This window comes from Leopardus geoffroyi, chromosome B4 (assembly GCF_018350155.1).
Source record: "Leopardus geoffroyi isolate Oge1 chromosome B4, O.geoffroyi_Oge1_pat1.0, whole genome shotgun sequence".
Lineage (NCBI taxonomy): Eukaryota > Metazoa > Chordata > Mammalia > Carnivora > Felidae > Leopardus > Leopardus geoffroyi.
Window position 1 is genome coordinate 31,136,505 of NC_059341.1, and position 22,903 is coordinate 31,159,407.

Below are 22,903 nucleotides of genomic sequence, written 5' to 3' on the forward strand. Positions count from 1 at the left end.
TGAGAGATCCCAGGCAGAATTTTATCTTTTATACAATTCCATTTGTGTTTCTTAACCTGTTTTTGCTTAAAAAACAGGGCCTGTCATTTGAGTAGAGGAAAAGTAAGACAGGATCTGATATTTATCTCATTCAGGAATTAACAAAGCTAAACGGGGTTTATGCTGATATAACTCTGCATTTGTAAGAGGTTTCAAAGTGGAGTAAAGCTGTCAATTCCTGATCATGTCAACCAGGTATCTGGAGCTTAAAAGTCAGTAACCAGAAATAAGGAGTTTGTGGTTCACATAAAGTTCAATGAAAGAATATGATTAGAAAGGAAACAGGAATCTCAGAGTTTACAACCTTGTAAACCCTGCTCCAAATGGAAAGAAGAATGGTCTAAATGTCAGGATATGGAAAATGTTCTAGTAAGAATCTGCTGCCAACAGCCATGTGACTTAAGGAAATCACTCAATATCTCTTGGATTCATTTCCATCTGACTGTAGGAGTTGGTTGAGCTCACAAAAAGAAAAATATTCTTTATGACATCATTTTGAAAGACACGATTTAAAAATACATCAAAATGTCCAGCTAAAACGAATGATTAACAGCAAAAGTGTACCTTGGTGCCTCGAGGGGACAGTGTTTGGAAATCAGAAAATCAAGCCTACTAGTCAGCTCTGAGTGTTTGAGAAGAACAAAATGGAAAAGTATGCTTCCTATATAAAAAGATGCATAGACTATGGAATGGATACTTAAATAAATTAATAGATGTAAGATGTATGTAATAAAGAGTTGGCAAGGCTCATTAAAATTTCCCTTGTCACCCTAAGAAAGGGAAGTAGTTCAATATTCTGGAAAAGTAGGAGACAAGGAGCCAGTGGAACTACCTGCTTGGTGAACCTACTTTCTACCACGAACCGCTACAGCACCAAACCAATCAATCACTTGCCCTTGTCAAAATGATCGGGTTGAAATGGAGGAGCTCTAAAGTCTTCTTTGAGAGCTATATCTGAATATCGAGGGGGGTCATCTAAACAGTCAATTCCTCATTATTGTTTTGGGTTTAATAGTAATATCCTGAAAGCAATTTCCTCTGTTACCAAAAAGTTTTACTGCTACCTTCTTCACACAAGCTTACTTTTAAGACTTTATTCTCTGAACTTTGTATGTTAATTCTGAAATAGCAAAATGAACCTGAAAAGCATAAGAAATACAATTTTAAATATTTTTAAGTCATTATATCAGTTCTTTCACAGAATAATGGGTTGATTTTTAAAATAAATTCCATAAAACAAAACAAGGAGGTTCATACCTTTCTTCAGCTGGATGTTAAGCCTCTTGCCTATTTTTTTGGTGTTGTAACCACTGCTTACATTGGTACTAAATACATTTTGGGTTGCCGGAGCTGGAGCTGAGGGCGGTTTTCCAGAGGGGTGTGTGCTCTGAGGTAGTAGTCTGGGATGAGGGTCTATCTGCTCGGGCGGGTGGTTCAGTCGGGGTGTTCTCTGCAGGGCCTGAAGGCCTGCACTGTTCGCACTCCTGTTCTCGATATACTGGCTGTCCGGACTAAAGCGGCTTGAATAGTAATTGTTCTTCTCACTTTGGGATAGTTGTTCATACTGCTCTTTATTTGCTGCAGGAACCACATGGAACCAAATGATAGGGGTACGCATGGCTTGGCGAAACATATGTTGTGCTCTGGGTTTGAGAAAGAATGGAAAATTAGCAAAAGGAGACTGGCAGACTAGGAGATATTATGAGCTTAATTAAGTACACTAATTAAGCAACAAGAACTGATAGACTTCGTTGAAACTGAAAAACAAAATTCTAATATCCCATTTATCCATCAAGTTTGTAAGCTCTGATAAAAGAATAGCTGTTTCTCCAAATATAAATTTCTCATTCTCAAACTAAAAATGACACAACTGTCTACAACTGCAGATAAAGTACTATAATCTCAATCACAAATCATTAAATAATAATTTTAAGCACAACAGAGGTGTTATACTTGCGATAGGAATAGAAATCAAATAGAATGTTGTCTCTATGATGTTATCCAATACATTTAAAAAATAAATCACAGGGGATGACTTGAGTTTTTGAAGAAATGAATATACTTATAAATACACTTAGAAAACTATAGAGAGCAACTATTCATCATCAGCAAAATTAATTCAAGTCTGTGTATGCAAAGATCTCAAGAACACCGATGTGACTCAAAATATGAAAAGTTTTGGTCCCAGTGCAGTTCTGTCACCAGCCTGAGAAACTGCTCCAACTCTCACTGGTTCCCGACTCAGAACATACACCACGTCCTTATGATTTCTGCTCACTCCTGCCTTGTTTTTTATAAGAACTGGACAACTGTCATCTTTTTAATTGAACGAGGACTTGAATCAGGATAAAGAAAATCTGAGTGGACCACACTGTGCTCACAGGAGCTCTCTCCGCTTATCCATACGCAGAGTCACGATGTGCAACAAAGTTGGAAATGTGAGTTAAAGGATAATAAAAACTAGCACACTGGCAAATTTTCCAAAAGGTGAGGAAGTAGCAAAATTGTGAAGTCAAAATTGGACCCACATTATTTTAAGAAGCACTCTATCAGTCAGAGGGCATTTTGAAATATAGTCTAATAGTAGTAATTACCTGGAGTTTGATTAAGTTTTTAAAAGCTAGATAACGGCAGAAAATAGTTCTCTCCAGGATAAGGACAGAGGCACAGACGTGGCTAGACGCGTTTCAATGCGCTACACTGTCTCGTGCCAAAAGCACGAAAGAACAGAATAGCCGGCATACACTTACTGTTCAAATCTTCTATTTCGAAGGTCGCCATCATTAATCCTGACAATGCAATCATTCTCATGAAAAAGGTTTTCTTGTTCAGCTTTACCACCTTTCTCCAATCGTTTTACTAACAACCCCAGGGTTCTGGAACATTAAGAATGCAAATCATTACACATGTAATATTTCTACCATGCACAATGCCCTACTGCTTTAATGCTGGTACTATATTTACAAAGACTTCCTGATAAAGGAGTGCATTAAATTGTTATTAATACATTTGAAAATAACACCAACACAAAAAGCACAACGGTATAAATGATGTGTAGAAATGGATCCTTTCAATAAACGTAAGAAATTGTTTCCGGCTTGTCAGGATTATGTTTCCGAAACAAACCGTGTACTTCTCTCCACACTTAGAAATGCTTCAAACAGAGCTCGCCTGATGGTTCAGTGGATATCGCAGTGTGGAACATAGATGAGCGTGTATTTGTGAATAGCTTTGGCTATTTCGGTTTTCTGTTTGAAGCCAGCCGGTACACTGCGCACGGCAAAGCCCATCTATCTCTCTGTGAAAGCGCAGGTAACGAAGAAAGGTGAACCTCACCACATTGTGCATTTGTGAAGAAAAATAGGAAAGTTTCTGTTCTTGGCATCTGAATCTGATAGTTCCTAATATTCTGAATTTCAAAATCTTGTTAGGTCTCCCAAATGCAACTAATTTGTTGCCACTATTTCCATTTGAAAACAAGTAGGACAAAGCCAGTAGCAGCTCAAATAACATCAGTCACCTCTTAACATGGGCTCAAATGGCAGGTTGAAAGAAAAGCCTGAATGAACTTAAAAGTTCTCCAAAGAGACCAATAGGGAGATAAAAAAGCAAAAATTATTAGTGTCACTTGGTCTAGAGCACTAATTTCTTGACTGACGGGAAGGATAGTCTAGATACCCTGGGACAAGAGGCAAACATTATATGGCAGAGTACAAGGAACATGAATCTTCACCTACTTCTGGTGCTGTGACTGACTTGATAGTTCACATAAATTATATATGATAATCATGTTAAAATTTTTATGAATCTTTGGCCTGTCCAAAGCTTGGGTCTTCTTTCATAATCCTAATATTTAGAGATAATATCCATAGAGATACTAGAATTTAGAATCCTGCCAAAATTAAAGTCGAAGACACCACAGTTTTTAATAGCCTATATATATTCTATTGGAATATATTCTATTGGAAGATATAGATCTTTTTGCTGTGTCCTACACAAGCTTTACAGGAAAAAAGCCAAATAGATAGCTTCCTCTTTTAAATGTTTACAGTAATTGTTGTTTGTTCTGTGGCCATTTATCTCGCTCCCCTACAATTGTTACTTATATATATACCCTATCTATCCTTACTGGTACATTGTAAGCTACTGGAAGATAGACAAGATGGGATTCATTCAGCAAGGCACACTCAAGCACCTAACTGGTAGCAAGATCATTAATGAAGGAAAACTGAATGAGTTGAGCTGATACAAACAAGTCTCATGTTTCTAACAAACTTTTTGCAAAATAGAATAAATAAATAGAATAAAATAAAAGGGAAATATAGATTCAGATTCTTTTTTTTTTCACGAAAATGTCATTTACACCAAATATATGATTGAACTGAAATAAATTGACTTAAAAACAAAAGTCCTTTTTCACTTGTTACTTTGCAGCTTAAACTTGTTTCTTTCATGAATATTTATTGAATCATACTTTAACTTCATTTTAATTTTTATTATTAAGTATATTACAGCATGTTTTACTATGGTCAAGTCTACTAACATGCAAAAATAATCAGAGGAGATAATATTTAAATTGTATTTTTCTTAATTTTTTGTAATGTTTATTTATTTCTGAAAGAAAGAGAGAAAGAGACAGAGCATGAGCAGGGGAGGGGCAGTGAGAGAGGGAGGCACTTCGAATCTGAAGCAGGCTCCAGGCTCTGAGCTGTCAGCACAGAGTCTGATGGGGGGCTCGAACTCACGAACCAGAGTAGGATGCTTAACTGACTAAGCCACCCAGGTACCCCAGAAGAGATAATATTTAAATTGCCTTTTGTAATTTTAACATTTGATGATTAGTACCTACTAGTGTAAGAGTCTAAAAAAATCTTAGTGACTGATAAAAACATTATTACACAGGTAATTTTTGGTTACTTACTACCATATACTGGAATTAAACAAATACAAAAATTCTCTCGGCTCAAAGGTGAGAACAAAGTATACTGACATAGCCGTACAAGCACTTAACTGTCTGAGTCCTATGTGGAAGGAAGAGATTCCCACAATATGCCACCAATAATTAGGTTATGTTAAAATGTCATCATGCCCATGATCTGTCTCCCCATACTTCCCTATTGTCTTAGTGTGTTTCTACGTGCAATTGACTAAGGCATTCCATGCAATTGATTGAGGTATCCTATGACAACACATTATTATTATTAAGATGTATTATTATTCTCTTGAATGAGAGAAAATAATTTGAGAAATCAAATTAAATCAGTTATTGATAGTATGAGAAGTAGAAAACATTTTGGCCACTTTACCATCAAAGCAACCATGTAAAAGGACAGCTTGAAGGAAAAGATGACTCAGCCACCACAGCCAATCATAACATAACCAGATATCTGGTGCCACACCTGTTGCTAAATCTCTCTATAGACCAAGAAAGCTATTCCACAGTGCATGCATTCAGTGTGCAGTAAGAGTATGCCCTACCAAGCATCACTCCAGTTAATTAGTTTTTAATCGGTGAAATCATGAATGATTTTTCAATATGGTTACAATACTCCTGCAATCAAAAGTGACTAATAATTATTAGGTTCTTATGTACTCTGAAATATGTTATATATCCTAAATAGCCCACATATTTTTAAAGAAATATATGTATACACATATATAGACAGATTATGTTTAATGAAAATTGTTCAGCAGTTAACTATTATTGATGATTTGTTTAAATTTACAAATTTACCCCAGATAGATCCTTTCAGTATTTATGACAGTTTAAAATAACACAACTTGGAAATCTGTAATTTAATTCTACAAGTGGCATCACTATTTTTCACAATAGGTCTATGGATTTGTATTCATCTAAATAATCATTTTTCTTTTATAATCTACTCCCCACCCCCCCCCAGCCGGGAATCACTCTAGAATAATAATTCAAAGTAAAAAAGCATGACATGCTTCATTTATTGAATGGCTTGTCTTTCTAAGTCCGCATATACAGCCTAATTCATCAGTAATCCTAATATACAGTAGAAAATGTTATAAATCATAAATAAATACACCATCACATTTACATGGAATATAAACAGAAGTTTATTAAAAGAGGCTTTTACAATCCAGTTATTAAAATAGCCACAAAAATCTCAGAATCCTTTTTCTCGGCACTCAGGATTAGGATACTGATGAGGGCGGGGGGGGGTGGGGGGGAGGATGAATTTCACCCTGAGTAACACAGCAAGTGATCAGGGAATCAATGGAACAGACTGAATTAAGGAGAAGTTAGTAGCCTGCTGATTTCTAAGTACTTGACCACACTATTAGAATCATTCTCTCCAAAAGAATGGATTAATTTAAAAGTAAAGTGGTACAATCTGCAAAATTATCTCATTTGCTTCACTAGGTGAAAATGATTACAAAAGGAATGGGAATGAACTATCAAAAAAAAAAAAAAAAAAACTTCACAAGAAAATTGAACTGATACCATAACAGCAAGACTGAGAATGAAAAGTACCCTCTGAAGGGAAATCATGGGTAAGTGATAACACTTTCATGTTCCTGAAACACATGAGAGCAAGCATGGAGATTTCCATACCTCCCACTTTCAATTTAAAGCCATCTGAAACTGTATAATTAAAAACACATGTTAGGTATATATTTTGCAAATTCAACCAGCAGCCAGTATTTGTTCTGAAGTGATGAAGAACTGACTGCCTATGGTGTTGTGGTTCCTTTAACACTTTTTAGAGAAAATACTCGAAGCTAACAAAATTCCGAGCATTTTGGTATGTCAGTGTGCTAGGACAGAGAATAGTTCTTCTAGGAAGTCAGTACCAGAATTCCTTATTGGGGACAACCATTTTCCAGAAGTCACCTTGCACAAGAAAAAAAAAAAAAAAAATACATACATATATATATGAAGAAGAAGAGGGAAGAGAGGCAGCCAGGTGAACTCTACTTGGAGGGACCAGCCCAGGAGCAGAATTGCCTAGGTGGGTTGTGCTGACAGACACAGAAGAAGAGACATGGTGGATGGATGAACGTGGCAGGCAGACTTATGAAGGCGTGTCTGTAGGGTTTAGGGGGACAGAAGCAGAGACTCCTGCAGCACCTCGTGTGCAAATCTAATGTAAACCCTACTTGGCACATATGCTCTCTGAGCACATAGATTTTTTTTTTCCTGATAAATCTGAAACATCTCTAGGCCTACCCCCTTTCCACTGTTTCCTATATATATTTTTTAATTTGGGGGAAAAAACACTATGTCCACTATGTACAAAACTCACTTCTGAATAACTTCCCTCCAATAAAAATATGCAAATACACAACTATTTCTTTAAGCCTATCCTCATGGCTCTTGAGCAATGTTTCTTACCATAAAGGGGGGGCAGTGCAAAGAAGAATACAGAAAGCAAAGCCATTGAAATGCAGCATGATTTGGGATGTATAATTAGAAATTTAACTGCTTAGATTATATTAAGGATTGCACCACTACATTTTCACAAGGTTCATTAGCCTAATTATGCACTTAATTAAAACAAACTCAGTCATACATGTTAACATTTTCAATTCTAAGTATAAATTACAACCAATGATAAAACTGAAAATAAGTAACAAAGGTTTTATTGACATCTAAATTGGCTAAGCAAGTCTGAGTTTTGCTTTGATAATGTAAACTCCCACAACTGCCACCCAGTTGTATGGGCATGATCATAATTCATCTTAACAAAAGCTGACACAGTATAAACACCACAACCATACTGAAGGCAGAGTGGGAGTATGCAGAATGGGATTCCATCAATAAGACCCTCTTAGTTCACTGAACACTAAACATGAGGGGCCAGAAATTATCTACATTTGATCCCTGAGAACCACAGCCATCTTCATAGCAGATACAAACAGAAGAAAGTTCAGAGAAGTTCCAAGTTTAAAAAACAAAATCTTTGCTTTTTAAATCTCTAATAGGCAAATAAAAATAGAGAAGTCTTTCAGCTTAGGGCAGAAATGACAAGCATCATACTTCTATATTTAAAGAAGCAAGATTTATCGAAATGTAAACTATACTTTTCTGCCTAAAACAAAGGTATTATTGTAATCCTTTATTAGAACAAATAAGCCTACAGCTAAGAAAGCACAATTAAAAACTTTCAGATAAAAGCTACAGATTCAGTTCATGAAGTTACATTGTGTTTTCTCAGAAGTAATGAAAATTGAATACTCAAAGCTCAAGAGCATATTTCTTTGAAAAGTGATAATTTCAAAATTCTACCATGATCTGAAATATACACACCTTGCATAAAGCTTTCCTGACCTCATGAAATTCAAATTGGCTCTATTTCTTCATTAACATATATACACCCAATGAACTAAACTAGTATGTACAGTTGACCTATGAACAACGTGGAGTTAGGGGTGCTGATCCGCAGCGCAGTAAAAAAATCTGCACATAAATTTGATTTTCCAAACGCATAACTACTAATAACCTACTACTGACCAAAGCCTTGCTGATAACGTAAGTCAATTAGCATATATTTTGCATGTTATATGTATCGTATACTATATTCTTAAAGTAAGCTAGAGAAAAGAATGTTAACAAGAAAATCATAAGAAAGACAAAAAACATTTACACACTGCACTGTACTTATAGGGGAAACAAATCCATAAATAAATGGACCTGCACAGTTCAAACCTGTGTTGCTCAAGGGTCAACTGTTTTGCAAATCTTGAATATATGACAGCAGTAATTCTCATCTTGGATTCAAAACAGAAGAAAAAAATGATCATTTTCTACTATTTCATACACTAATCAGCACCTATCTAAACAAACAGAATAATCAGCAATATGGAGGAAATTCTAACGCACATGACAGGAAGATCAAAGGAAGATAAAATATCATTTTTATTAGCTGTCACTGCCAAGTACTCTGCTAAATGTACTTTACATAGATGGTGTAATTTGCATATATTTTTCTATTTAAGTCATACAAAGTCACTGGAGTGTCCATCCCTCAGATGTAAAGACTGACGCTAAACAAAGCTAACTTGCTCCCTTGCTAAAAGACAGAGCTGAATTCTGTCCCAGTATCTCTGGCCTTAAAAGTTGAACAGTTCCGAACAACTCCTCTGCCAAAAACATAAAGATAACATGTGGTCAAGTTATCACTGATTGACAGAAAGGTAACACAGCATTTCTAACTAGAAATTCTGAAAAAGAAACAAACTTCTTGTTTTTGATGTATTATAAAGCAAAAAGTCCGGGGGAAAAAGTCATGAAGAAAAACTTTAATGCAGTAATTGAAAGGATAGTATAGACCCTTCACCTGATACTGTAAATATTAAATTGAAGATAAATGGTTGAAAAAATTCATCTATAAAAAGTGAGTGATTAATAAGGCAATGCCAGCAGGAGCCATTTGCAGAAGCTAGAAACATACAGAGACGCACACAGACACACATACTCTTCCTCCTTCCCTCCCTGTCTTACCAATGAAGGGCTGCTTTTCCAAAACTAGATTTTTCCTTAAAGTCTCAGGATTGACAATCAAATAAACGAAGAAGAGTCCTGTGAGTACTTATTACTAATTGGAAGATGTTAAATGAGTTTGTTTTTTTAATTTGCTGCCTTCTGGGAATTCCTGAGAATTAGGGGTGTGTGTTGGTAGTTAATAACATAGAGTTACAATAGAAAGACTTTCTTATCTACCAGTAAGTGGCAATGAAATTTTGGGCTCTTGTCTCCCTCTCCAAATATTATGAATAGGAAACAGAGGAGAAGGAATTTTAGATATGAAAAATATTAGAATCGAAACTCCATCATGGGGCACCTGGGTGGCTCAGTAGGATAGAAGTCTGACCCTTGGTTTCAGTTCAAGTATCATGAGTTCGAGGCCCCACATCAGGATCTGAGCTGACAGCACTGAGCCTGCTTCGGATTCTCTCTCTCCCTCTCTCTCTGCCCCTATCCCACTTCTGTGAGTGCACTCACACATGTTCTCTCTCTCTCTCTCTCTCTCAAAATAAATAAATAAATTTAAAAAAAAGAAAGAAAGTAAAGAAAGAAAGAAAACAAAAGAAAGAAAACGAAAGAAAGAAAAAAGAAAACAAAAGAAAAAACGAAAGAAAGAAAAAGAAAAGAAAAAGGAAAAGAGAAAGAGAAAGAGAAAGAGAAAGAGAAAGAGAAAGAGAAAGAGAAAGAGAAAGAGAAAGAGAAAGAGAAACTCCATGATGGCGGGCATTTTTATCAAATTATGGCCCACAAACCAACATTAAGACTAAGCCTGCCACCTGTTTTTGTAAATGCAGCTTTAGTGGAACATAGCCACACTCATTTAGTTATACATTGTCTATGGTTGCTTTCATGCTACAATGACAGAATCAAATGCTTGCAGTGGAAACTCAGGTGATCCACAATGCAAAAACATTGAATGTCTGACCCTGTAAAGGTTTTGCCAAGCCTTGATCTTCCCTCCATGTAGAAACAAGAACACTGCCTGGTAGATACCAGATCTTTAAAAAAAAAAAAAAAAAAGGCGTGGGGGGCGGTGGGGGGAGAATCCAACAACTTCCTTGACAAAATAAGCACAACCATATAACTACTATTTGCAAAAGAAAAGGTACTGTGATAGAACACTCCAAAGACCACTGGCTTAATAATAACCAAGAATGTATATAAATGGGAAATATCCATTACAGAAAAGACCCAGAAAAACAGACTGCATTTTATCAAAAACAATATGCTTTGCCACACTTGTTTCCACAAGGGAAATGTTGTAGAACTTCCACTCTAAGTTAGACTGTAGAGTCCAAGTAAAAGAATAATTTTTTTTTTTTAAATACAATCCTATTTCTTAAAAACCTTTAACAATGTCTCCATTATTTTTAGTGAATGAAGTCTCATAGGTCACTCATAAAGTGCTTTCTAACAATCCCTCCAGTGCTATCTTATAATACATTCTGTTTCAAATCCTTTACTCGTTAGTTCTTACCAAATGGTGCACATGTGTATGTAGCATCTTCCTTTCATATATTCTCTCCTTGGGAAAGAATATCTTTCCAGAATGTCACTAGAATAACTCCTATATTTTCTTCAAAGAACGTAGCAAGCTCCATTGCTTCACTGAAGGTTGACGACAGCATTCAATATTTCCATACTTCTGCTAAATCCCTATGGCACTTGTGCATATAGTTCTTTTGAAAATGTAGCATGGGTTTTTTAATGTACACATTTTTCAGTTGGAATTTTAAGTCCCTTAAAACCAAATTTAAATCTTATAATTTCATAAACCCAACTTCTATAGTATATAATTTTTTTATCTTGCTTCTTAAATACCTAGCATTATCAGCCTCAGAAAAGCTCATTAACAACAATCAAGCCAGGATATTTCTCTATATCTACTATAGCAATGCCATAGCTAATATGGATAGTCACAGGTTCATACACACTTTTACTGTGTAAGCATTACTGAGTAATACCTATGGGTTAAGACCTAGGAATATAAAATATATAAAACACAGTTTTCTGCCAAAGGAAATGACAATTATTTGGCATAACCTTCGTGAAAATAGTAGCATGTGTGATTTAAATAAGAAAGTTATGTTTGACTTTTAAATCAGGAGGAAATCAAATTATATGTGTGAAGTTAAAATTGATTTCAAGGTAATGAAACTGTGTAAAAGAGCTCTGGATGGGAATCAGTTTATTTTATTTTTGAATAATTTACAAGATGATGACTAAAGTAAAACAGTATAACAGGGAAGGAAACAATCAACAAAACTCAGAGGCAAACTACGGACTGGGAAAAGATATTTGCAAATGACATACGATATAGGTTTAGTATCCAAAATCTATAAAGAACTGATCAAATTCAACCCTCAAAATATGAATAATCCAATTAAAAAGGTCAGAAGACATGAATAGATATTTTTCCAAAGAAGACATGCAGATGGCCAACAGACACACGAAAAGATGCTCAACATCGCTCATCATCAGGGAAATACAAATCAAAACTACAAAGAGGTATCACCTCACACCTGTCAGAACAGCTAAAATCAATGACACAAGAAACAACAGGTGTTGGCAAGCATGTGGAGAAAGGAGAACCTTCTTCCACTGTTGGTGGAAATGCAAACTGGTGCAGTCACACTGGAAAACAATATGGAGGTTCCTCAGAAAGTTAAAAATAGAACTACCCTACTATCCAGCAATTGCACTTCTTAGTATTTATCCAAGGAATAAAAAAAATATGAATTCAAAAAGATACATGCATCCAATAGTTGTAGCAGCATTATCTACAATAGCCAAATAATGCAAACAGCCTAAGTGTCCACTGACTGATGAATGCATAAAGAAGATGTAGTTTATACGTACAATGAAAATGTTACTTAGCCATAAAAAAGGATCAAATCTTGCCATTTGTAATGATATGGATGGAGACAGAGGGTATTATTCTAAGCAAAATAAGTCACAGAAAGACAAATACCATGTGATTTCACTCATGTGTAATTTAAGAAACAAATGAGCAAAGAGAGAAGAAGAAGAAGAACAAGAACAAGAAGAAGAAGAAGAAAGAGAGAGAGAAAGACAAGCCAAGAAACAGACTCTTAACTATAGAGAAAAAAACTGATGGTTACCAGAGAGAAGGTGGGTGGGGAATGGGTTAAATAGGTGATGTGGATTTAGGAGTGCACTTGTGATGAGCACCAGGTGATGTATGGAAGTACTGAATCACTATATTATACACCTAAAACTAATATTAAACTGTAAACTGGAATTAAAAAAATAAATTTTAAAGAAAAAAGAAAAACAGAATCAAGGGGAAGATAAAACTGTCATTTCCATGCATCTATTTGTGTCTCTATCTAGGTACTGAGGCAGTGGTTAGGGGATGAGAAGCCATATGCCAAGTGTCACCGATGCCTCCAATCAAAAAACACCTTCCAGTTTCGCTCTAGAAAATAGTAGGCCTAGCAAGATCCTTATTCAAAAAACTTCATTATGCCTCAGGCCATAATAATACTTAAGTGGCTATAAAAATTTCTCTAACATTGACTTCACATTTTTTCCTGTTTTCCTGAATTATATTTTTACTTGAGATGTCCTGCGTTGTGTGTTTTCTCTTTATGATATATAATTCACATCCTGCATTATTTCTTAGATTTCTTGGCTTTGAAATCTAAATCAGAAGGCAATACTGACAGATATGGGTCACTTTTACAAAAAGAAGTATTCAGTAAGTGTTCTTCAATTAGCTGTATCTTCAAAATTGAGAAGGCTCAAATAAGACTGGAATTTTGTACAAGTGAAGTTAATCTTGGAAATTTCAACTTACATCCCATGAATATGTATTCTTTTATTCCCACTAGATACATGTGCAATTTCTTCACAAGTTCCACTTAATTTCTTCCTTTCTGCTATACTACATTGCTTAATTTGCCCTTTCAGCCACCACGGAGCTGATGTAGCTTCCTTTATAAGCTGTCATCACATTTGAAATCATCTTCTGCAACAAGCCAGCTTCAGTCACCTAATTCAGACAATTCCTCCTCTATCAATTCATGGAGTACCTATCATATATCAACATTTATCACATAATTACAATTGTGTGATTTGGGGCCATCACTCCATCTTGGTTGCAGATCCCTAGAGAAAGACTATGTCCTCCTCATCTTTGTGTTCTAGCACCTAACTCAGGAATTATCACACGGTAAAACCTTGGGAAGGTTTCTGATTGAATGAGAAGAATCTAAGTGTAAGCATTTCAGAGAACAAGGACCATGGGTGTCTTTGCCTCCTCAAGACTGATTTCTATGATTTTGAGCAGCCTGCCTGCATTTTCTCTCCCAATGAAAACCTAACTCTGAAGAACCATTACTATCAAGTCAATGAGTAAGCTTAAAAAAGCAACATAAGTACTGAGAAAAGAACAAATATTTCTTTGTTCTTTGTTGTTTCCCAGTATGAAAACTGGTAATGTCTAAAAAGAGTTTACAATTGTAGAATCTGATTTTCTTAATCTCTTTGTCCCTTATATAAGAAAGTTGTACAAGACAGTCTTTGTTAAATGCCAAATCAACCGAGATTAAAAATGACTCAGGGGGGGAACCTGGGGGGTGCAGTTGGTTAAGCAGCTGACTTTGGCTCAGGTCATCATCTCACAGCTCATAAGTTCGAGCATCACATCAAGCTCTGTGCTGACAGCTCATAGCCTGGAGACTGCTTAAGATTCTGTGTCTTCCTCTCTCTCTCTCTCTCTCTCTCTCTCTCAAATAAAAAAATAACACTTAAAAAATGTTAAAAATGACTCAGCTATAAAACAACTTTTAGTTCTGCAAAGGGATACTTGTCTACTTGAATGTGTTCTGTATCTCTAAACACCATGGTAACCAGTGGATTTTGTGAAATTGCTTCCATTGAATTAATCTATACTACATTTACTTATCTATCTTGTTTTCCTTTTGCTCTAGGCTTTTCATCTATTTATTTTATCCTAATATCCTTTCACATTAAGGGAGGAAATGTGTAATAAATGACAGAAAATGGCATGTTTATAATTGAAATACTGGTTAAGTCTCATTTAAATGGGAGGGCAGGAAGCGGTTCAAGAAGACAGCATAGGAAGATCCCGAACTCACCTTCTTCCACAGATACCACACATGTACAGCTACACATGGAAGAATTCTCTCAGAAAAGGACCTCAGAACCAGCTGAAGAGCTACTCCACAAGAAAGGACAAAAAGACCACACAGAGACATACTCTTGCCAAAACCCCCAACACAGTGACCCACAATTGGGAAAAAACTCAAAACATAAAATACAAATAAAAACATATATACATAAATCAGGACAAACCTACACACACACACACACACACACACACACACACACACACACAGCTTCTTCCTGAGGAGCAAGGGATTTGTGTTCCATGCTAGGTACCACAACCCTCAGCGTCTAAAGCAGAGTGAGGAACTCCCAAAATCTGGCTTTGAAAGCCACAGGAATTACATTAAGGAGAACCACAGGGCTATCAAGAACAAAGATTTCCCGATTAAAGGGCTCACATGTAGGACCCAGGTCACAAAACAGGAGTTTGAAAAAAGTCTAGACCACAGGTGAAAGAACTTTACTTGTTAAAGTATCTACCAGAGGGGCAGAAGTCTGCTGGTATTCTCTCTAGGGACAGAATACTAGTGGATACCATTTTTATAAACTACTTCTACATTGCTAATGCCAGTATTGGCAGGTGCCATTTTTGTACCTCACTCTAACCAACTAACAGCTGTGGGAGAGCAACACCCCCTCCCCACTGGCCAGCACATCTAGGCACGGCAGATGAGCAGACTCATGCCCTCTACCCCTGGACCCTGCCATAGTTGAACAGGCATGTGTTATACACACAGGGGATGTCCCTTGCACACCAGACTTGGGTGGGGTGGGAGGGTTGGGTTTCTGGACTCCAGAGAACTGAAGTATTGGACAGACAGCTCAAATGACAACCAAGAACAAGGGTAAGGTTAAATGTTAAGGTTCATCTCCTATACAGAGTCATTCACAAGCACAGGGAGATATAACTGTTTTACATAATACACAAAAACAAATACAGAGAATGAAGCAAAAGGAGGAAACAGAGGAACATGTTCTAGATGAAAGAACAAGATAAAATCCAAGACAAAAACCTTAATGAAACAGAGGGAAGTAATTTATCTGAGAAAAAGTTCATAAAATGCCAAAGTCAGAAGAAAAATAGATCAACAGACTGAGAACTTCAACAAAGAGACAGAAAAATATAAGAAAATACCAAACACACTTCACAGAGCTAAAGAATACAATAACTGCTCTGAAAAATTCACTAGATGGGATCAAAAGGAGGTTAGACAATACGGAAAAATGGATCTGTGATCTCGAAGTCAAGGTAGTGGAAATCACCCAAATACAAACAGAACTTCAAAAAGATAAACAAAAAGTTTAAATGAGAATAGATTCAAGGATCTGTGGGAAAATATCAAACATGCTACATTCATATTATATGAGTCCCAGAAAGAGAAGAAAGAAAGAAAGAAAGAAAGAAAGAAAGAAAGAAAGAAAGAAAGAAAGAAAGAAAGAGGCAGAAACTTATTTGAAGAAACAACGGCTAAAAACTTCCCTAACCTAGAGAAGGAAAAAGACATCCAGGTCCAGGAAGCACAGAAAGTCCCAAACTAGAGGACACAGAAAGACACACTGAAACACATTGTAATTATCAAATGTCAAAAGTTAAAGAGAGAATTTTAAAAGCAGCAAGAGAAAAATAACTAGGGAAACTGAAGATGACTACCAGATGACTTTTCAACAGAAACTCTGCAAGACAGAAGGAAGTGGCATGATATACTCAAAGTGTTGGGAAAAAACAAAAGCAACTTCCAACCAAGAAAACTCTACCCAGCAAGGTTACTCCGAACTGAAGGAGACAAAGTTCGAGACAAGCAAAGGCTAATAAGGTAATTCATCACCACAAAACTGGCAATACAAAAGAACTGATAAACAGACTTCTTTAAGCTCTGAACAAAAGGCCATAACTAGAAGTAAGAAAATATATGAAAGAAAAAAGATCACACTGATAAAGAAAATACAGAGTAAGGTAGTAGATTAACCACTTATGAGGCTAGTATGAAAACAAAGTAGTAAAATCAACTGTAACTGCAATAATTAGATAAGGGATACACAAAATAAAAAGCTGCAAAATACAACATCAAAAACATACAACACTGGGGATGGGTAGTAAAAATACAGTGCATTTGGAATGCCATCTAACTTAAATCACTATCAAAATAAATTGCTACACATACACACACACATACACACACACACTTATATATGAATATCATGGTAACCATTAAACAAAATCTTAAAATACACACAAAAAAATGAGAATATCTAAACATAAAACTAAAAGAAAGTCATCAAACCACAAAGAAAGACAGCAAGCAGGAACAGAGAACTATAAAAACAATCAGAAAAAAAGACTAAACAAAATGGCAATAAGTACATATCTATCAATAATTACCTTAAATGTAAATACTAAATCCTTCAATAAAAAGACATAGGGTGGCTAAATGGATAAAAAGAACAAAACACAGGGGCGCCTAGGTGGCTGTCAGTTAAGCATCTGACTTCAGCTCTGGTTATGATTTCACGGTTTGTGAATTCAGGCCCCGCATCAGGCTCTGTGCTGACAGCTCAGAGCCTGAGCCTACTTCAAATTCTGTGTCTCCCTCTCTCTCTGCCCCTCTCCCACGTGTGCTCTGTGTCTCTCCCAAAAATAAACATTAAGAAAACAAGAGGAAGATGGCAGCACAGGAGAATGCTGGGCTCACCGCGTCCTGCTGATCACTTAGATCCCACCCACACCTGCCTAAATAACCCAGAAAACCACCAGAAGACAAGCAGAATGGATTCTCTGGAGGCAAGCGCAGACGAGAGGCCCACGGAAGAGGGCAGGAAGGGCGGAGAGGCAGTGCACGCTACACGGACTGGGGACTGGCGGGAGGGAGCCGGGGCGGAGGGGCAGCCCGCCAGACAAGCAGAGCCCCCCCCTCCCCCCAGTCTGGCTTGCTAAAGCAGAGGGGCTGGACGGAGTGTGTTCTGACAGCAAGCTGGACTTAACATCTGGACGGTTATAAGGTAACAGCTCTGCTCAGAGAGCAGGAGGGCTGGAGGACAAGGGGAGGGAGAGTTGTTGAGCCCTGGACGACAGAGCTCAGCTTGGCGGGGAACAAAGGCTCTCACCACCGCCATCTCCCTCGCCCATCGCCCAGCTAAAATCCCAAAGGGAACTTGCTTGCACCGTGCAAACACCCAAACCTGTGCTTCTGCGGATCCATCCCTCCAGCGGCAGGTCTGACTCCCTCCCGGTGCCGCAGGGCCCCTCCCAAAGCGGATCTCCGAAGGAAAAGCAAGCTGAGCCTGCTCCTCCCACCCCTGTGCACCTTGCCTATCCACCCCAGCTAATACGCCAGATCTCCAGCACCACAAGCCTGGCAGTGTGCAAGTAGCCCAGACGAGCCACACCACCCCACAGTGAATTCCGCCCCTAGGAGAGGGGAAGAGAAGGTACACACCAGTCTGACTGTGGCCCCAGTGGTGGGCTGGGAGCAGACATCAGGTCTGACTGCAGCCCCCCCACCAACGTCAGTTATTCAAAACAGCACAGGGGAAGTGCCCTGCCATTCCACAACACTCCAGGGACTATCCAAAATGACAAAACGGAAGAATTCCCCTCAAAAGAAACTCTAGGAAATAGCGAAAGCTAACGAACTGATCAAAAACGATTTAAACAATATAAAAGAAAGTGAATTTACAATAATAGTCATAAAATTAATCACTGGGCTTGAAAACAGTATAGAGGACAACAGAGAATCTATTGCTACAGAGATCAAGGGAATAAGGAACAGCCAGGAGGAACTAAAAATGCTATTAATGAGCTGCAAAATGAAATGGAGGCGACCACAGCTCGGATTGAAGAAGGCAGAGGAGAGAATAGGTGAACTAGAAGATAAAATTATGGAAAAAGAAGAAGCTGAGAAAAAGAGAGATTAAAAAATCCAGGAGTATGAGGGGAAAATTAGATAAATAAGTGATGTACTAAAGAGAAATAATCTACACATATTTGGTATTCCAGAGGAGGAAGAGAGAGGGAAACGTGCTGAAGGTGTACTTGAAGAAATAATAGCTGAGAACTTCCGTGATCTGGGGAAGGAAAAAGGCACTGAAATCCAAGAGGCACAGAGAACTCCCTTCAAACGTAACTTGAACCGATCTTCTGCACGACATATCATAGTGAAACTGGCAAAATACAAGGATAAAGAAAAAATTCTGAAAGCAGCTAGGGATAAACGTGCTCTAACATAAAGGGAGACCGATAAGACTCATGAAAGATCTCTCTACTGAAAATTGGCAGGCCAGAAAGGAATGGCAGGAAATCTTCAATGTGATCAACAGAAAAAATATGCAGCTGAGAATCCTTTATCCAGCAAATCTGTCATTTAGAATAGAAGGAGAGAGAAAGGTCTTCCCAAACAAAAACTGAAGGAATTCATCACCACTAAACCAGCCCTACAAGAGATCCTAAGGGGGATCCTGTGAGACAAACTACCAGAGACATCGCTACAAGCATGAAACCTACAGTTATCACAATGACTCTAAACCCATATCTTTCTATAATGACACTGAATGTAAATGGACTAAATGTGCCAACAAAAAGACATAGGGTATCAGAATGGATAAAAAAACAAGACCCATCTATTTGCTGCCTACAAGAGACTCATTTTAGACCTGAGGACACCTTCAGATTGAAAGTGAGGGGATGGAGAACTATCTATCATGCTACTGGAAGTCAAAAGAAAGCTGGAGTAGCCATACTTATATCAGACAAATGAGACTTTAAATTAAAGGCTGTAACAAGAGATGAAGAAGGGCATTATATAATAATTACAGGCTCTATCCATCAGGAAGACCTAACAATTATAAATGTCTATGTGCCAAATACGGGAGCCCCCAAATATGTAAAACAATTACTCACAAACATAGCAACCTTATTGATAAGAATGTGGTAATTGCAGGGGATTTTAATACTCCGCTTACAACAATGGATAGATCATCTAGACACACGGTAAATAAAAAAACAAGGGCCCTGAATGCTACACTGGATCAGATGGACTTGACAGATATATTTAGAACTCTGCATCCCAAAGCAACAGAATATACTTTCTTCTTGAGTGCACATGGAACATTCTCCAAGATAGATCACATACAGGGTCACAAAACAGCCCTTCATAAGTATACAAGAATTGAGATCATACCATGCATACTTTCAGACCACAATGCTATGAAACTTGAAATCAACCACAGGAAAAAGCCTGGAAAACCTCCAAAAGCATGGAGGTTAAAGAACACCCTACTAAAGAATGAATGGGTCAACCAGGCAATTAGAGAAGAAATTAAAAAATATATGGAAACAAACGAAAATGAAAATGAAACAAACGAAATGAAAATACAACAATCCAAACACTTTGGGATGCAGCGAAGGCACTCCTGAGAGGAAAATACATTGCAATCCAGGCCTATGTCCAGAAACAAGAAAAATCCCAACTACAAAATCTAACAGCACACCTAAAGGAAATAGAAGCAGAACAGCAAAGACACCCTAAACCCAGCAGAAGAAGAGAAATAATAAAGATCAGAGCAGAAATAAACATAATAGAATCTAAAAAAAACTGAAGAGCAGATCAATGAAACCAAGAGTTGGTTTTTGAAAAAAATAAACAAAATTGATAAACCTCTAGCCAGGCTTCTCAAAAAGAAAAGGGAGAGGACCCAAATAGATAAAATCATGAATGAAAATGGAATTACTGCAACCAATCCCTCAGAAATACAAGCAATTATCAGGGAATACTATGAAAAATTATAAGCCAACAAACTGGGCAACCTGGAAGAAATGGACAAATTCCTAAACACCCACACACTTGCAAAACTCAATCAGAAGGAAATAGAAAGCTTGAATAGACCCATAACCAGCAAAGAAATTGAATCAGTTATGAAAAATCTCCCAACAAATAAGAGTCCAGGACCAGATGGCTTCCCTGGGTAATTCTACCAAACATTTAAAGCAGAGATAATACCTATCCTTCTCAAGCTATTCCAAAAAATAGAAAGGGAAGGAAAACTTCCAGACTCATTCTATGAAGCCAGTATTACTTTGATTCCTAAACCAGACAGAGACCCAGTAAAAAAAGAGAACTACAGGCCAATATCCCTGATGAATATGGATGCAAAAATTCTCAATAAGAGGGGCGCCTGGGTGGCGCAGTCGGTTAAGCGTCTGACTTCAGTCAGGTCACGATCTCGCGGTCCGTGAGTTCGAGCCCCGCATCGGGCTCTGGGCTGATGGCTCAGAGCCTGGAGCCTGTTTCCGATTCTGTGTCTCCCTCTCTCTGCCCCTCCCCCGTTCATGCTCTGTCTCTCTCTGTCCCAAAAATAAATAAACATTGAAAAAAAAAATAAAAAAAAAAATTCTCAGTAAGATACTAGCAAATCGAATTCAACAGCTTATAAAAAGAATTATTCACCATGATCAAGTGGGATTCATTCCTAGGATGCAGGGCTGGTTCAACATTCGCAAATCAATCAACATGATACATCACATTAATAAAAGAAAAGATAAGAATCATATGATCCTGTCAATCGATGCAGAAAAAGCATTTGACAAAATTCAGCATTCTTAATAAAAACCCTCGAGAAAGTTGGGATAGAAGGAACATACTTAAACATCATAAAAGCCATTTATGAAAAGCCCACAGCTAACATCATCCTCAATGGGGAAAAACTGAGAGCTTTTTCCCTGAGATCAGGAACACGACAGGGATGTCCACTCATACCGCTGTTGTTTAACATAGTGTTGGAAGTTCTAGCATCAGCAATCAGACAACAAAAGGAAATCAAAGGCATCAAAATTGGCAAAGATGAAGTTAAGCTTTCACTTTTTGCAGATGACATGATATTATACATGGAAAATCTGACAGATTCCACCCAAAGTCTGCTAGAACTGATACATAAATTCAGCAAAGTTGCAGGATACAAAGCAATGTACAGAAATCAGTTACATTCTTATACACTAATAATGAAGCAACAGAAAGACAAATAAAGAAACTGATCCCATTCACAACTGCACCAGAATCATCAAATACCTAGGCATAAATCTAACCAAAGATGTAAAAGATCTGTATGCTGAAAACTATAGAAAGCTTATGAAGGAAATTGAAGAAGACATAAAGAAATGGAAAAACATTATGTGCTCATGGGTTGGAAAAATAAATATTGTCGAAATGTCAATACTACCCATAGGTATCTACACATTCAATGAAATCCCAATCAAAACTGCACCAGCATTCTTCTCGAAGCTAGAACAAGCAATCCTAAAATTCGTACAGAACCACAAAAAAGCCCGAAAAGCCAAAGTAATTTTGAAGAAGAAGACCAAAGCAGGAGGCATCACAATCCCAGACTTTAGCCTCTACTACAAAGCTGTCATCATCAAGACAGCATGGTATTGGCACAAAACAGACACACAGACCAGTGGAATAGAATAGAAACCCCAGAACTAGACCCACAAACGTATGGCCAACTAATCCTTGACAAAGCAGGAAAGAACATCCAATGGAAAAAAGACAGTCTCTTTAACAAATGGTGCTGGGAGAACTGGACAGCAACATGCAGAAGGTTGAAACTAGACCACTTTCTCACACCATTCACAAAAATAAACTCAAAATGGATAAAGGACCTGAATGTGAGACAGGAAACCATTAAAACCCTAGAGGAGAAAGCAGGAAAAGACCTCTGGCCTCAGCCACAGCAATTTCTTACTTGACACATCCCCAAAGGCAATGGAATTAAAAGCAAAAATGAACTATTGGTACCTCATGAAGACAAAAAGCTTTTGCACAGCAAAGGACACAATCAACAAAACTAAAAGGCAACCAACGGAATGGGAAAAGATGTTTGCAAATGACATATCAGACAAAGGGCTAGTATCCAAAACCTATAAAGAGCTTACCAAACTCCACACCCGAAAAACAATTAATCCAGTGAAGAAACGGGCAGAAAACATGAATAGACACTTCTCTAAAGAAGACATCTGGATGGCCAACAGGCACATGAAAAGATGCTCAACGTCACTCCTCATCAGGGAAATACAAATCAACATCACACTCAGATATCACCACACGCCAGTCAGAGTGGCCAAAATGAACAAATCAGGAGACTATAGATGCTGGAGAGGATGTGGAGAAACGGGAACCCTCTTGCACTGTTGGTGGGAATGCAAACTGGTGCAGCCGCTCAGGA

General features: G+C 37.5%; 1 protein-coding gene across 29 annotated transcripts in view; it reads right to left on the minus strand.

The window, feature by feature from the left end:
- PARD3 (par-3 family cell polarity regulator) overlaps window positions 1-22,903 on the minus strand; it is a 674,940-nt gene that overhangs the window by 268,739 nt on the left and 383,298 nt on the right. For all 29 annotated transcript variants that reach the window (XM_045466945.1, XM_045466943.1, XM_045466952.1 and 26 more), the window contains 2 exons: window positions 2,790-2,915; window positions 1,297-1,682 (listed from right to left, as the gene is read on the minus strand). In XM_045466945.1, coding sequence (XP_045322901.1) covers window positions 1,297-1,682; window positions 2,790-2,915 — 512 coding nt within the window. The remainder of the gene's footprint in view (window positions 1-1,296; window positions 1,683-2,789; window positions 2,916-22,903) is intronic.